Here is a 17,603-nt window from a genome sequence, read left to right as displayed (position 1 = left end):
GATCTATCAGACAGGTGGGTGAGACATGACATGTTTATGTGCATATACACACATCAACCAGAGGAAACCCTACAGGACAAAATGAGCCACTTGATAGGCAAGATCTGCAGCTCTTTACTGTGTGATGTTTGATAATAATAGTGTGACCAGGGTCAGGAACAGAGACAGTAAAGAATGACACCTCTGGACTCTGAGCATTTGTGAGCTGACCTTGCCCACATGCGTGTGCGTACACTCACATGTGCACACACAAACATATACACACAGGCTCTGGCCTCCCTAAGAAAATAAATATGAGGGTTTTTGTCTTGTGGATGTCTGCTATCACACTACCCAGAAACTTAGTGATTTAAACACAACACCATTCTGTTGCCCCTTACAAGTTTACAGGTCAAGAATATGGGTAAGTGTCACCTGACAGCCTCTCTGCTCTGGATGGTGCCTATAGGGCCCACTCAGCATTCTTCAGCCAGGAGCTGCCTGGTTTGTCACATGCACCTTGGCAGGAGCCTCCAGAAGGGCAGAGCTCTCTCCATGTAGTCTCAGGCCTCTCCAGCAATGTATGCAGACATCTAACACAGGGACTCTGGGCTCCAAGAGCAAGTGTTCCAAGAGACAGTAAGTAGAAGAGCCCAGTCTCTTAAGGCCTGGGACCAAAAGCCAACACAACATCCCTTGCTCTGTGTTCTGTTGGTCAAAGGTGGTCACAGGATAAGGGAGGGGGGAACATAGGCAGCAACTCTTTTTTTTTTTTTTAAGATTTTATTTATTTTAGAGAGAGTGAGAGATGGGAGGAGAGGCAGAGGGGGAGGGAGAGAATCCCAGGAAGACTCTGTGCTGAGCACAGAGCCTGATGTGGGGCTCAATCCCAAGACCATGACATCATGACCTGAGCTGAAACCAAGAATGGGACGCCCAACCCACTGAGCCACCTAGGCACCCCCAGGCACTAACTCTTGATGAAAGGAATATCAAAGAAATCATAGCCTTTTTTAATCTCCCGTGGCTTATATTTCTTGTCCTAAATTATCTAAGATCCTGCAAAGCAGTGTCCACTGGGTATGATTTCTCTTCAATAGAAAGCCTTTCCAGCACCTTTGTCTCCAGTGAAGGGAGGTGGAATCAATACCTTTGTACTTTGATTCCAGCCACCATTTGTTTCTAAAATGGAGCCAGATTTTCTAGTTTAAGAAGAAAGGAATCACGACAATGATTGAACTGAGCCATGCTTTTGAGAGGAAAGGTCTCTACCACAGGAGTGTCTACAGTTATTGGACTTACTGTTGCATAGCCTGGAAATGGTCATTTGGACCAAATAATGTGATTTAGAGACAGCTCCTCTGCAAACGTGCAAGATGCCCAGGCCTCCTAGCTGGTCTGTCTTCCATGCAGTTTTCTGTGTGGTTTCCAGAACTTAGCATAGCCTTCTTTGCCTGGCCGAAGCATTTTCTGAATTGGTCCTCTTGGAAGGCAGGCAGGGTGTACAGGCTCTGAAGCCAACCCTGTTTCCACTGGCCTGAAGGTTCCGGCGAGATATTTCAACTCTCTTGGGTTTTTCTGTGTAATCTAAAAACGGGCGTGGGAATGGTTCAGTTGGCCAACCTCAAGGTCTCTTCCAGCTGTGACATTCTATGATATCATCTTTCAAGGAAGAAAGAAGGGTCAGTCCTAACACAGACTCAGCTCATTACCTAACAGTCCTCTTTGGAAAGGAGGCCTCTCCTCCCCGGAGAGGAGAGTCCCCACAAAAAGATGTGCCACACCATAGTGGTGTGGGCAGGGTCAGGACGGGTTCCGCCATGTTGGTACTTTGTGCACACCAGTATGTTTCAGTCCCTCTAACTCTGTGTCTTAATTGCCCTGTCTGTCTGCCCACTCATTGTGAATTATTTATAGCACATGGAAGTGATTTTATTTATTTTCCTATCCCCAGCATTTGGTGAGGAGAAGGGGGAGGCGCATAATTTTCTCAGAAGTTCTGCAGCCCAGGCACTGTGCTAAGTGATTAACATACACGATCCTATTTAATTTTCTTCACAGCCCTCCGAGGTGGGTAGTATTTGCCTCTATACCCATAAAGGGCAGAGCCTGGAAGCCTGCACTCAAAACCTGTCATCCATCCACAGCCCATATGACGCATAGCACAGAGCAAAAGCTTGTTGACCGAGTGTGTGTGCAGCCAGTACAAGTCCCCGTTGATCAAAGGGCCACATAAACAATGTTTCCAGCCTTCTGATGTCAAGCGTACACCATGCATTCTCTGTGACTGAATCCAAGGGTCTCTGTATAGCCTGTGGAATGATAAGCCTTCTCTCTTCTCTGGTCTCTGAAATCGTAGGTGGGAGGACTTGCCTCTGAAAACGTGAGGTGGGCAGAAGCTGTGCAGAACTTCAGACAACAGGAGAGCAAATTATGTGGAGACATCTTACTTACCACAGCTTTCGTCTCATACCTGGGCTTCTTTACAAAGCGATACCGGCAGAGCCTCATGGACAGGACCTGGAGACCCTACCTGAGCCAGCTGGAAGTATGTGCAGCTGAATTTCTCTTGACTCCCCTCTCCCAGCCTGTGGCTAGCAGTGAGCTCACATGATGATAACCGTCCAGGCCTTCTAGTTCCTTCTTCCTTCTTGCATACTCCCTCCCACCCGAGTGTCCCTAGGGATCTCTGGGATCTAGGAGTGTGACATATGCACCATGTCCTTCCATGCTACTCTACCACATTGCCCATTCACTGTCTTCTGGCCCACCTTAACTGGGCTCCCATGGGCACCTCTGGTCCACTGCCCTCCCAGCTGTCCTGAAACCATAAAACCCGAGAGGCACTCTGTGTGTTTCCTCAGTCTCCTTGCTCTTGAGTCAAACTTCAGAGCTGCAGTGAGGCCAAGGCTCATTTCACAGATGCTGGACCTTGTCACGGGGCCCCGGAGCTACATACTCTGTGCCCGTTGCTCACAGACCCCCTTATGCAAACAGCTCTGTCTACTTCTCTCGAGTGTACTCAGCTTGTCCTCCTAGTATAAGTAGGTGGGTTTTGCTCCCAACCCTTCCATCTCTCCTGAGATTATAAAGTAGGGGCCCTGCTGGTCCCTGGCTGAAAAGGGTTCAGGGTGGTTGCCCAGAGCCAGAATAATCCCTCGCATTGTCCACTTTCCCATCACTTATAGTTCTCGATTGACGAATCTTCACTGAGGGTTCCGCATGCCCTCCCTTTCCACCAGACAGGAGGACAAAAGTGTCTAGGACCAGGCTGCCCACAGGAAGGTCACAGGCCAGTGGAGGAGGTTAAATGCGTGAAAAGTGGCTGCTGTTAAGAGTCACCCCAAAAGTTCACCACATGCAGGAAGAGTTGTATTCCAGAATGTGTTTGTAGGTAGATCCTCAGAACTTAAAACCCATATTCTCTGCTGGTGCTTGGTTCCACAGATCAGCACACAAAATCTGAGGCACTTGATGATTTGTTGAATAGTGATACAAAAGCTATTAGAGAGGACTAATAGCTTTTGTCTCTGATGAATAAATAAATAAAATCTTAAAAATAAATAAATAAAAATAAAAGCTATTGTGTAAATACATACGTACATGCTATTATGGCACTAGGAAATAAAAATAAAGCTGTTGTTTATCTTGAACACAGTAGGAAAGGAAATTATTACAAGGACAGCCATTGGCTGCATGAATGAAGGTGAGGAGCTCAGTGGCAGCCTGAGGGAGATTTTTCTGGCTTTGTTTGGGGTTCATAAGCATTTTTGTGCCGTGACCTTTGGCACTTTGGCACTCTGGTAAGACCTATGGATTCCTTCTCATGAGAAGGTTTTTAGCGCCTAAAATGAATTTGAAATACATTCCTGATCCCAGGGTAAGAACTTCCAGATCTTCCTTTTGAAGGTTTAAAAAAAAAAAAGATTTTATTTATTTATTCATGAGAGACACAGAGAGGCAGAGACACAGGCAGAGGGAGAAGCAGGCTCCCTGTGGGGAGCCCCATGAGGGACTCAATCCCAGGACCCAAGGATCACGCCCTGAGCCGAAGGCAGACACTCAACCATGGAGCCACCCAGGTGCCCCTCAAGGTTTGTTTGATGGTGTAGGGCTTGCCGCCCGTCACTCTTAGTGAGTGAGATGAAAGAAAAGGGGATGGAATGGACAGGCTTTCCTGATGTAATGAGGTAGACAAACCACAAAGGAGAGAGGGATGAAGAAGTTCAGGGGTTACATGTGTGTGAACCTTGGAAACATTACACGAAATGAAAGCAGCCAGACACCAAAGGCCACATGTCAAACAACTCCATTTATGTGAAGTTTTCAGAATAGGGAAATGCATAGAAAGTAGATTAGTGGTTCCTGGGAGCTAGGGGTAGAGGGAGACAAGGAGTGATCAGTAAAGGGTACGGGGTTCCTTTTGGGGTGAAGAATGTTTTAGAACCAGAGAGAGCTGATGGGTGCCCCACATTGTGAGGTACTTAATGCCCCTTGAACCGTGTGTTCTCAAATGGTTCATTTAAGTTATGCAAACTTTACCCCAATTTAAACAAAAAAAAAAGTATCCGTGTCCCCAGTAAAAAAAAAAAAAAATAGTAGCTGTAGAATTGAATGAGCTGTGACAGGTCAACAGAAAAAGATGGGGTCAGGGGCACATACAGGGGCCAGGAGGGGAACCAGACCCGGGAGAGAGGCATCCTCAGGCCTGGAGATGCTATCATGGCAGGCTTCCCAGAGGGCACCAGCGGACGAGCCTGCAGGGAGAGGTCCTGCGGGCCACCCTGGAAGCGAGGGGCGTTCTGGGCTGGGAGGGAGGTGAGCATCTCCAGTTCTTGGCAGGCCGGGCCTCCGCCAGTGTGTGGTACTGAACAGAAAGGGTGGTGCAGGCTGGGGCTGGGGCAGGCAGGGGCAAGCCCAGCAGGCCCGGGGCCTCCTCCGGGAAGCCTGTAGGAGCATCAGAGCGCGGGAGCAAAGTGACCCTCTTAACATGAGCAAGGGCAGAGAGGAGGCTGTTGGGAATACATGTATAATCCATGCTAGAAACTCGACTTAGGTGAATATATGAAGGAACAAAGGGTCACAGAGGCTGGATCTCTGCTGTTGTTCATCCATCAAGAGAGAAAAAGACTCTCGGGACTTTAAGAACTAAAACCTGCTTCCAGAAATAATCAGACAGCCAGAAAAGCACCTTCCAGGGGGATTTTGATCTTGCTTTTGAAGGAGGTGTGCTGTGTCTTCGGGAGCTGCTGGGTGTTCCACCCCTGGCTGAGAAAGCTGACTTCTGCCCTGAGCACGTGCTATGTTTCTGGCTCATCAGGTCCCCATCCCAGTCACCCCCACCCTGGATCCCCTGAAGATGCTGACGGATGATGCCGACGTGGCGACCTGGCACAACGAGGGCCTCCCCGCGGACCGCATGTCCACGGAGAATGCCACCATCCTCCTCAACTGCGAGCGCTGGCCGCTCATGGTTGACCCGCAGCTCCAAGGCAGCAGGTGGATCAAGATCAAATATGGCGAAAACCTCCGGGTCACCCAGATCGGTCAGAAAGGGTAGGTGGCTGAGCACATCACTTCTCACTTTTGTCCGTTGTGCAGAGGGAACCAAAAAAAAGTCCTGAGCGGATCTTCAGCCCCAGTGGGTTATTTCTACCCTCGTGTTCCCTCCATGAGGTTTTTCCTGATTCCCTTCCCATTTTAGGAAACATCTCAGTGAAAGATGTGTGGGCATCGAGTCTCTGCTCTTCTTTATCTTGAGAAATTGTGTGTGTGTGTGTGTGTGTGCGCGCCTCCCGGACCCATCAGGAGTCCTGCCTCCACCATCTGGCATCCCCCCTCCCATCTCTCCTTGGACGCTTCCTCCCCGGGCATCACATTCCACTGGGGGGTAAAATTCTGTGTTTTGCAAAGTCTCCCTCCAAAAAGTGCCTGTCTTAGCCCATCCTAGAGTCCATTTCTCTACCCATTATTCCTGCCTCTTGTCCACAGCCCCATAGGACAAACCCAAACACTGTCTCTCCTGGGGAAGGATTGGACACTGCAGTTATGCTGCGAACCCACGGGAGCCCCTGCACCTGCCATGTGGCCTCCCACGTATGCGGTGGGGGAGTTACTACCCAAAGGGACGTGAATGATGCTGAGACTGTCTATCCAGCACCCACTGCACTTCACGGCCCCAGGCCCCCGCATCTCCCACTTCTTAGCTTCATTAACTGCGCTAGAACCTAGCTTTGGATTTTCAGTTCTTAATTCTTGTTCTGTGCCACCAGGCTCCATGAGCGGCATAGGATGGTGGGAGGGAGGGACAGAGATCATTGGTGAGGTGGTTGATATGTGCCAGTCCTGGTGTTGGGGGCCTCATCCCAAATGCCTTCCTGAACCCGCGCAACTGATGAGGTTAGTGTTACTGGTACCATTTCACATCCAGGGAAATTAAGGTTCGCAGAAGCAAACTAATATCTGCAAGAGTGTGCCATGTTTTTGAGATTTTGTGCACTTATTAAAGTTTAAAAAAAAAACTGATGGAGGCAGTGTTTGAACCAGGTGGTCCTCAGAAAGGCAAGGTTTCTCTGCTCCAGCATTACAGCCACCAAGGTGAGGCTTGCTGCTCTGGTGACGCATCCCAAACGTAGTTGCCCAGAGGTCCAGATCAGCAAGCATTGTTTAAATCAAACATGCGGTGCTACCAAAATAGTTAAACAAAGTGAATCTAGACTACCAGAATGGATCCTTTCTTCTAGAGAGGATAAGAGGAGAAATGAATCCCAGGGCCCGCCATGGTATATTTTTATCTGTGTCATGGCCAGAATAATCTCATCCTTGCCTTCTCCCCACACTTTGATCAAAACATTCCTTTCTAGGGGCCCCACTTGGCTCAGTCAGTTAACTGTCTGACTCTTGATTTCAGCTCAGGTTGTGATCTCAGGGTCGTGAGATCGAGCCCTACATCAGGCTCTGTGCTGGGCATGGAACCTGTTCAAGATTCTCCCTTTCTCCCTCTGCCACTCCCACCCCCCCCACTCATATTGTCACTCTCTCTCTCAAAAAAAAATTCTTTCTAGTTGGCCAACAACTGCATCTTAGATATGAGTGTATTTTCCTCTTTGCTCATTCTCTATCCCTAGTACCAAAAACAGTGCCTGATACATAGTAGGGCCGCAATAAATATGTGTTCAATTAATTCTTTGTTTCTGTCCATCCACTTCTCTCTTGGATGGTTTTCTACATTTGTTGTCCATTATCTGAATGTAAACATTACACACAATATGTGTTAAGATTGTTAAGTATGGGGATCCCTGGGTGGCGCAGCGGTTTGGCGCCTGCTTTTGGCCCAGGGCGCGATCCTGGAGACCCGGGATCGAGTCCCACGTCTGGCTCCCAGTGCATGAAGCCTGCTTCTCCCTCTGCCTGTGTCTCTGCCTCTCTCTCTGTGTGGCTATCATGAATAAATAAAAGAAAAATTTAAAAATAAAAGATTGTTAAGTATGGTCTCCATCATATCAATGGAAATTTGCTCAAGTGTGTCATTTACCTTTTGATTTTATTTGTGGGGTTTCACACATGATGGTTTTGGGGGTTTTTTCGTTTGAGGGATTTTTTTAGCTAGATATGTCACCCATTTGTTCTATAGATAATGCTTAGAAAAGTCTTTCTCTCTCCAGAAATCATATAAATATCCACCTAGATTTTTTAGGTTTTTCTGTAGGTTTTTTTTTTCCTTTACGTTGAAATCCAATCACCTGAAATATATTTTAGGGTACTGCAGAACATACAGACCTAATTTTCACTTCCAAGTGGTTAGCCATTGTTCTAGGACCATTTATTAAATTCTCTGTCCTTTCCTCAATTAATTAGAGATGACAGTTTACTATACATTATTTTATTAAGCAGTCTTTTTTCTTTTTCACTTATATAATACTACACCAGCCTCTAATCACCTAGCTTTATATTTAGCAACATTTATTGTGGTATCTCTCATTACAAAAGTAGTACATCAAAAAGAAAAGTAATGTATTACAGTAAAAAAAGGGGGGGTGTTACAAAATAAAAGAAATTTAAACTCCTGTAATTTATCATTCAGAAAAGAACTCTCCTAACCTTTTGGTAGATGATGTCTTTTCAGATTCTTCCTATATATCTGTATTGTTCAAAGTATATAAAATACTGTAGTATCAGCTAACATGAGTCCCTCCTCTTCTTTTTCAGGAGCTTTTACTTCTTTTTCCATCCTTATTATTTTAGAAACTTTAAGATTTATGGTCCATCTCTGTAGTCTGTTATATATAATTTGAATTGGAGTCATATCAAACTTACCAGTCTGTTTAGAGAAAGTCAACCTTTTAACATATGTATTAAACTCTAGGTACATTGAAAATTCTCAACAACCTGGGTCTGATTATTACTTGTTAAATAAATTAAGGTCTATCAGTACAGCCTAACATCCACTCACAGAAAATTTTTATAGAAGAATATTTAATGACGTGGCAAATTTTTCCCATACATTTTACATATAAGAACCAAATCACAAAACAAATGTGCTGTAGGAACCTCCAAATAATAAATAAATATGAATACAAATACAAATTAAATTATAAATAAATCATATGTAATAAAATCAACTTGAAAATATCATCTATCCAAGCATACACATTAAATTCCAAAATGACCAATGGAAGGGTCACATTCATTCTTGTATCCTTTTTTGTATTTTGTCATTTTTCCTTATTTCTGAAACTGTGTAAGATCACATAAATCTTATCTTAAATAGAGACAAACAAGACCCCTGAAGTCATCCCAGGTAGCTGCACCTCCACATCGGCCACAGAGGCCACAGTTATCCTGTTTTACTTTCTGTGGATCCCATTACATTTCCTATGGACCTGTCACACTTCCTGGGGATCCCGTTGTACCTCCTGGGGATCCTGTTACACTCCCTGTGGATCCCATTATGCTTCCTGGGGATCCCGTTACATTCCTGTGGATCCGTACCTTGCTAAAGGCTCATACTGCCCAACTCTCTCCCCAGCTACCTCCAAACCATAGAGCGTGCCCTGGAAGCTGGAGACGTGGTGCTGATTGAAAACCTGGAAGAGTCCATTGATCCTGTTCTGGGACCCCTACTCGGGAGAGAAGTCATCAAGAAAGGACGGTAAGACCCAGCCACCTCACTGACCTTCCAGAGGAACTGGCTCATAGGACCATGAGCAGATCCACTCTACCTAAGACATCCCCCCTCAACTCCTGCTGTGGGGCGCCCTGCAGCACATACCCCCTTCTCTTTTCCACATGGGGACTACTTAGCTGCCCTTGACTCCTAGAGAAATTTTCCCGGAATAACTTTGCTCCCATCAGTCACGTGCTCCGTGACTCCCTCCTGCATGGGTACGGTGCACTATTTTGGAGGAATTTTAGAAAGGAAGTGGTCAAAATGCACACCGACTTGTAGGCATGAGCATTATACCCAAGCTAGACCTCTGGGTTCCAAGAACTGAGTTCTCTGTCCATTTGATGAGCTCCTATTGCTTTGGGGGCCGGTGATCAGACAGTGTCTGGCAGAAGGAAGGGGATGAGAGAGGAAAGAGAGAGGCAACAGGCACATAGAAGAGAGAGAGGGAGAGACAGAGGGTATTATCATGGACGGTTGCCTCACCCCAGGGCTTCACCCACTGCCCAGGCCATCAATTGCCTTTCCGTGTCCTTAGCATGCACTCATTTCCTGAATTAACCATTTTCACATACTACAGCCTGGATCCAAAAAGAAATGCACCCTCTTCTTGCTAGTGGTAAGGCACCTTTGTGCAAACGGATAGCGGCCTCTTCTGCAAACACTTTACTGCCATCTGCTGGGAATGTTTCATAGCATACTAACCTGCTCCGACTACAATGTGAATGGCTCTCCGGTCATCTCTACACCCACCATCCCTGTTCCCCCATATTAGGGCAAACGGGGATCCTAGGGCTCAGTCTGGCACGCTTGGGAGGAATCTGAATATGGCAATATTGTTTGATATGATCTTGCAAGAAAAAAAACTAGAATTCTATCCCCGACCATATCTCACAGGAAGGTACCCCAACTTCATTCACATGACCCTTCATGTTCCAGATTCATTAAAATCGGAGACAAAGAGTGTGAATACAATCCCAAATTCCGGCTTATCCTTCACACCAAACTGGCCAATCCTCACTACCAGCCTGAAATGCAGGCTCAGGCTACCCTGATCAACTTCACGGTGACCCGGGACGGCCTGGAGGACCAGCTGCTGGCAGCTGTGGTCAGCATGGAGAGGCCAGACCTGGAGCAGCTGAAGGTATGTGGGGTACCCATCAAGGAAGGAAGACAGAAAATGCTCTGCCACTAGATCTTGCTCCCCGTTCTGGGAGAGGTATGCAGGTGGCTTTTCCTGGAGCTGAGCAGCATGGTCTTTGCTAGACTTTAGGGGAGTGGCAGGGGTTGGCCAACACCATTTAGCTGCCCAAGTATCAAGTTGGTAAACAGAGAATAGAGCAAGATGAAGAACAGAGAGGCAGAAGGCCGATGGGAGAACAGACACCCTTGTCACCAAGAGCAGAGGTGAGAGCCCAGGGCTCTGTACATGCTTGGGCCCACACAGGGAGTAGGGAGTCCAGAAGTAACAGCCATGCAAGGATAGTGTCTTAGTCAACTCTGGCTGCTATAGCGAAACACCATGGACTGGTGGGCCATGTTCCCACCCCTGTGGAGCTTGCAGTCCAGTGAAAGATCATGGAAAATAAGTGTAAACCAACAAAAATGGTGTCATTTGACATTGTGACAAGACTTTTCAAGGAAATAAATCAACATGATAGTCAGGAGCCAGGGGGCTAATTTAAAACAGGGAGGTAAGAAAAAGTTTGTGTGGAGGTGACATTTGAGCTCCTCCTTAAATGACTTGAAAGCCTCTGGACACAGAGCATTCCCAGCAGAGGGAACAGTGAATCCTGGACAAAAAGCAAGATTGAGGTGATAGGTGTTTTTAAGAAACAGAGGATGACCAGAGTTGCTATGGCTAGAGCTCCCAACAGGAAGAGTGTTCTTTCCAGGGATCAAAACCAATCATCCCAGGCAGTACAAGGGCAAAGAAATCACAGCTGCCTGAAGTTACATTTTCCTCCCACTAGTGTCCCGTGCTTTTGGATATGGAATCACCAGGAAGAGAAGATGAGAGAAGGTCAGCTTGGACACCAGAACCCCACTCTGACCTTGAGGAGGCTCCTGCAATGAGCTTGTCTAAACTTCTAAACTTTGTGTTGATTTTTTTTCCCAAGAAAAGATCATCTACAGGAGAGCCATTCATTTGGGGGCAGTAAAGTGGTAATAGAGGGGACCCTCCAGAAAAGGAAAACTTGACCCTACCCTTTGACCAGGCACACAAATAGTGTCCATCTAGTGAACACGCTGTGTACTATCATTGTGCTAAGTGTAGCACGACACCTCTATGAGAAGGGATTGGGGTTAACCCAGCCCAGGACACTGATGTGTTAAGAAGGCAACTTGGCCCCGAGTCACACGACTAATAAATGGTGCATTTGGGATTCAACTCACCTGCTTGTCTGGTCTCCTCCTATCCTGCTTCCTGCTTCATCCCTCCAAAGTAGGACCTTTACCCCATAGCATGCATTTATTCAGGATGCTCTGGGCTTCTACACCTGACTCCCCCTTACTTGATGTTTGCAGTCAGATCTCACGAAGCAGCAGAATGGGTTCAAAATCACCCTGAAAACATTAGAAGACAACCTGCTGTCTCGCCTCTCTTCAGCATCAGGGAACTTCCTGGGGGACACGGTCTTAGTGGAAAACCTGGAGACCACCAAGCAGACTGCCGCTGAAGTTGAGAAGAAGGTAAAACTGCCCTGGCAGCTGAGGTTGGGATGCAAGGCCCTCGTCCTGGTCTCTGAGTCCCAAGTTTTTGCAAAAAAAAAAAAAAAAAAAAAAAAAAAGAAGAAGTCAGAATTCCTAGGTAGCTTTACAAAATGTTCCCAAATTCCTTCTAGAAAGTCAAGCGGGGTGGGATTCCTGAGTCAACCAGCTCACACCCTGGGTGGCTCAGTGGGTGAGGCATCTGCCTTCAGCTCAGATCATGACCCCAGGTCCTGCAATTGAGTCCTACAGCAGGCTCCCTGCTCAGCAGGAGTCTGCTTCTCCCTCTCCCTCTGCCGCTCCCCTTGATTACGCGTGCTCTCTCTCTCTCTCAAATAAAATCTTAAAAAAAAAAAAAAGATGGAGAGCTAGTTTCAGTATGATAGGGGTTGGAGGCAAACTTGAGTCTAGAAATGAGATCCACGTTCTGTGGATCCATGTAAGCAACTGATCTAGGAAGACAGAAACTTAAAGGAATCAGAGGAGAAGCAGAAATGGAGATTTCTTCCTGCTGGTCTCTATCTAAACGGTGAAAGCATGGGTCACGTTTATCCACTGAGAATAAAATGAGTGATGGTGAGGTAGGAGCTGGGAGGGGGGTGAAAGTTTACAATTGCTGAAATAGGAATGAAAGGTGACTCAGGAAACAGTGAATGGATGGCATTAAGAACCCAGGTGAGTCTGAATGAATGAGCCTCTATGATAACACCAGTCTGAGTAATTGTATGTTTGTTCAGTCCACCCCCTTCTGAGACTCTGTCTTCAACTCCTGAATTTAACCGATTTACATTTATTAACATGATTGATAGAGTGACTTTCTTTCTACCATCTTAATTTGTGTTTTCTATCAACATGTGTATTTTTCTCCTTTCTTGCTTTTTCTTTATTCTCCTCTTTATCCTTTGCTGATTTTAAAGTTATATACTTTTTCTTATTTTATTGATAAATCTTGTTTCATTTATACATGAATACATTCATTTATATATGAATATATAAATATTACATATATAAACATATAAACTATATTTCATTTTATATGTGATGTAATGATATATACATTGGTTAACAAAGTCTATAAAGTGATATATCTCACCTCTTCCAAAACAAATATAAGGACTTTAGACTTACTTTGATCATCCTTTTCCATCTTCTGTTACTGTTTTTTTTTTTTTTTTTTTTTTTTTTTATGATAGAGAGAGAGAGAGAGGCAGAGACATAGGCAGAGGGAGAAGCAGGCTCCATGCACCGGGAGCCTGACGTGGGATTCGATCCCGGATCTCCAGGATCGCGCCCTGGGCCAAAGGCAGGAGCTAAACCGCTGCACCACCCAGGGATCCCCTGTTACTGTTTTATAATATTTAAGTTCCACCTACTATTCCCCAGGTGGCCATTGTTTATGGCCTTTGTTATTTAGATTAACCATATATTTAAGAAATTTTCAGACCTTATTTCTTCCTTTTGGATTCAATCTTCTAATTGAAGCAAATAATTATTTCTTCAAGGGCCTGTTGATAGTAAATTCTCTTTGATGTTGACTGCTTCTTTGAAGAGCTCTGGTCTTTCATCAATTTTGGGAAATTCTCAAATATTAGAGTTCCCATCCAAGTACTAACCAGGCCTTACACCAGTGAGAATGGGGAAAATTAACAAGGCAGGAAACCACAAATGTTGGAGAGGATGCGGAGAAAAGGGAACCCTCCTGCACTGTTGGTGGGAATGTGAACTGGTGCAGCCACTCTGGAAAACTGTGTGGAGGTTCCTCAAAGAGTTAAAAATAGATCTGCCCTATGACCCAGCAATTGCACTGCTGGGGATTTACCCCAAAGATACAGATGCAATAAAACGCCAGGACACCTGCACCCCAATGTTTCTAGCAGCAATGTCCACAGTAGCCAAACTGTGGAAGGAGCCTCGGTGTCCATCCAAAGATGAATGGATAAAGAAGATGTGGTTTATGTATACAATGGAATATTACTCAGCCATTAGAAATGACAAATACCCACCATTTGCTTCGACGTGGATGGAACTGGGGGGTATTATGCTGAGTGAAATAAGTCAATCGGAGAAGGACAAACATTATATGGTCTCATTCATTTGGGGAATATAAATAATAGTGAAAGGGAATAGAGGGGAAGGGAGAAGAAATGGGTAGGAAATATCAGAAAGGGAGACAGAACATGGAAGACTCCTAACTCTGGGAAACGAACTAGGGGTGGTGGAAGGGGAGGAGTGTGGGGGGTGGGGGGGACTGGGTGGCGGGCACTGAGGGGGGCACTTAGTGGGATGAGCACTGGGTGCTAATGCTAAATGTTGGCAAATTTAACTCAATAAAAACTTTTTTTAATTAAAAAAAATATTAGAGTTCCAACTGTTGCCTCTCTATTCTCTACTTATCTCTGTTAGATGTATTTTGAATCTTCTCATTCTGTTTGCCATCTCTCACAACCTCTTATATATTTTTCATCTTTTTTTCTCTCTCTGAGCTGCTTTTTTTTTTCCTCTGAGCTGCTTTTATTCCAATTTCCTCAGATCTGTCTTCTAGCTTGCATATTCTCTTTCTAACACTAGTCCATTATTTAACCCGTGCACTGGTTTTTTCACTCAAATAACTGAATTCTTATTTTTACAAGTCCTAGTTAGTTGTGTGTGTTTTCTTCAAGTAATACCTCTTCCTGTTTATAATGGCCTGATTTTATGCTTTCTTTCACCTCTACTGCTTTTAAACAGAAATAGTTAAGAGTGAGTTATAGATTGTTCAGTGATCTTCAGCTCTTGGGATGCTAATCCTTCTGGGGTTCAGGTTTCTGATTGTCCCCTTTGGTAATATTTCCTTCTGAGATTTGTAATTGTTTATCATAAGCTCATCTTCAAAAGGAATCATTGGGTTTTCTTCCTCTGAGATTCTCACAAATAATAATTAGTTTCACTCTTCTGAAGTATAAGGCAGGTCATATTAAGGTTTGTATTTAGTGGCATGTTCTTTCAGAATCCCTCTCTAATACTAAGGTCTCTTTTCTCATTTTTCCCTGTAATAAGAAACTTTCTGAAAAAAAAAACTATTCCATTGAAAAAGATCCTTTTGCAACATGGTTGGATCTAGAGACTTTAATGCTAAGTGAACCAGTCAGAGAAAGACAAATGCCATATGATCTCACTCATATGTGAAATTTAAGAAACAAAGCAAACGAGCAAAGAAAGAAAGAAACAAACCAAAAAATAGACTCTAAACTTTAGAGAATAAACTGATAGTCAGCAGAGTGTAGGTAGGGGAGGGGGATGAGTGAAATGGGTGATGAAGATTAAGAGTAACTTTTCATGATGAGCCCTGGGTGATGTATAGAGTTGTGGAATCACTATACTGTACAACTGAAACTAATATGCCCCTGAATGTTACTACACTGGAATTAAATTTTTTTTCAAAAAATGAAAGAGATCCTCTTTGTGAATTTACATATTAATTCTTCCATAAAAATTAAAATAGAACATTCCATTATGCTGTTTTCACTGGCTTTTCATGCCTGGAATTCTGGTTTATTTCTAAGTGATTGATATATATGTACACACACACACCTACATACACATGTATATGTTTATTTATTTTCAATTTACATATTTTTTCCATGAAATCTTTCTCATTTGAAATGGAGCTCAGAGGTTTACATGGCCCACACTTCCCAACTGGAAGAGCTGGCACTCTCACCCTCATCAAAGATTGAATATGTCACTCAAGTGCTATTAGGAAAATACCACAGCATGGGGCACCTGGGTGCCTCTCTCGGTTAAGTGCCCAACTCTTGATTTTGGCTTAAGTCATGATCTTAGGGTCGTGAGATTTGGGCTCCTCACTGGATGTGGAGCCTGCTTGAGATTCTCCCTCTCCCTCTGCCCCTCCCCACCAGCAACACGCACATGCACAAGCTTGCTATCTATCTATCTATCTATCTATCTATCTATCTATCTATCTATCATCTATCTATCTATCTCTCTCTCTCTCTGAAAAAAATTAGATTAAAAAATAACATGCAGCTTCCTAACTTTCTAGTGGCTACCCCTACCCAGACCCACCCTGCCCTCCACACAGACACCTGTGTATTGACACAGAGAGGCCAGGCCAATGGATTGGTTAGAACAATGAACCACTATTTCCTTCCCTAACAGGTCCAGGAGGCCAAGGTAACAGAAGTGAAAATTAATGAGGCCCGAGAGCACTACCGGCCAGCAGCTGCCCGTGCCTCTCTTCTCTACTTCATCATGAATGACCTCAGCAAGATCCACCCCATGTACCAGTTTTCTCTCAAGGTGACTTACACCTGCAGTTCTTTGCATAATCATAGTAATAGAGCTAACAACTCTCTGTGAAAGCTTATCTGTGTGCTTCATTAGCTGTGGCAGGTCTTTCAGATCAAATCCAGGAGAGTAGCTACAGTGCCTTCAGACCCACATTACAGTCCTCATCTCTTTAATTGGGTCGTTCAGGACTCATGGGTCACTTCGGCTAGAACGGGAGATGCCACAGCCTCACACACTCAGCACAGATGACATAGTGGTTGTGAGCTTACTGAATGCAAGGAAGGGGACCAAGAAATATCAGAAGTGACCCCTGCTGCCAAAGACCTTAACATATGATAGAGGAATGATCAAATGTGCATGTCATTCATACCAGATAAAGACCATGGCAGGCAATAATAGCAGTCCAACCTTAAATGACTTTTCTTATTACCCTAATATCCTCAAAGCTACTGCTTTATGCCTGCTGAAATATTTCTGTACCAAAGACGTTAGCAAATTGTAAACGCTGACTAAACTTAACTTACTCATGAAAAAATAAAGCCCTGTAAATTTTAAGTGAACTGTCAAAAGTATATCTTTCTCCCCTAGGGTGTTGCCAAAAAGACCACAGTTCAAGAGGCATTAGGGGTAGTGGAGCATTTCTAAACAACCTCTTTGACTTAACAGAGAATGGACACACACACACACACACACACACACACACATACTCAGAGCACACACTTCATTCTGTGAAGGTAAACTGCCATATGGGGTTTGCCAAGGTGTGGAGATGGGGGTGAGCAGGTGAGAAATCAGAAGGTCTCTAGAACCTGGGGCCCATTCAATTGCAGATGCCATTTTACCATTTCTGGGTCCTCTTCCCTCAACTGAGTCTCCGCAGATTACATAAAAAGTGTTTATAATATTTTATGGTTTGGGAGGTGCCTGGGTGGCTTAGTGAGTTAAGTGTCTGACCTTGAATTTGGCTCAGGTCATGATCTCAGGGTCGTGAGATTGAGCCCAGCATTGGGCTCCAAGCTGGGCGTGGAAACTGCTTAAGATTCTCTTTCTCCCTCTCTCAACAGATGAAAGAATTATGAAACATTTTTAAACAATATGAAAGTTAGCATGATAAGCCTAATAACTGCAAGATTGCTCCCTAGTACTGAGAGTAGTTGAAAAGAAATAAAATGAAACCCATGCAAATATGTGTTTTGAAACGTAAATTTTGCAGCAAAAGCATCCCAGTAGAGGCTGGTTTCATCACTGGAAGTGCTATTGGGGGGGTGCATTTTGGGCCCCCATACTGTTACTAAGAATTGCCAACCAGCTTGATCACTGAGAACAGATCTATTTTTTTTTTTAAGATTTTATTTACTTATTCATGAGAGACACACAGAGCAAGAGAGGCACAGACACAGGCAGAGGGAGAAGCAGGCTCCATGCAGGGAGCCTGATGTGGGACTCGATCCTAGGT

General features: G+C 44.6%; 1 protein-coding gene across 1 annotated transcript in view; it reads left to right on the top strand.

The window, feature by feature from the left end:
* The window catches only part of DNAH9 (dynein axonemal heavy chain 9), a 325,287-nt gene that overhangs the window by 237,045 nt on the left and 70,639 nt on the right, over nt 1–17,603 (top strand). Inside the window, exons 52-57 of the mRNA XM_055307050.1 lie at nt 2,339–2,527; nt 5,300–5,535; nt 9,008–9,130; nt 10,085–10,289; nt 11,675–11,839; nt 16,016–16,156. Coding sequence (XP_055163025.1) covers nt 2,339–2,527; nt 5,300–5,535; nt 9,008–9,130; nt 10,085–10,289; nt 11,675–11,839; nt 16,016–16,156 — 1,059 coding nt within the window. The remainder of the gene's footprint in view (nt 1–2,338; nt 2,528–5,299; nt 5,536–9,007; nt 9,131–10,084; nt 10,290–11,674; nt 11,840–16,015; nt 16,157–17,603) is intronic.

Source organism: Nyctereutes procyonoides, unplaced genomic scaffold (genome assembly GCF_905146905.1).
Source record: "Nyctereutes procyonoides isolate TBG_1078 unplaced genomic scaffold, NYPRO_anot_genome, whole genome shotgun sequence".
Taxonomy (NCBI): domain Eukaryota; kingdom Metazoa; phylum Chordata; class Mammalia; order Carnivora; family Canidae; genus Nyctereutes; species Nyctereutes procyonoides.
The sequence above is the reverse complement of the archived record's forward strand: the minus strand, read 5'-3'. Positions and strand labels throughout refer to the sequence as shown.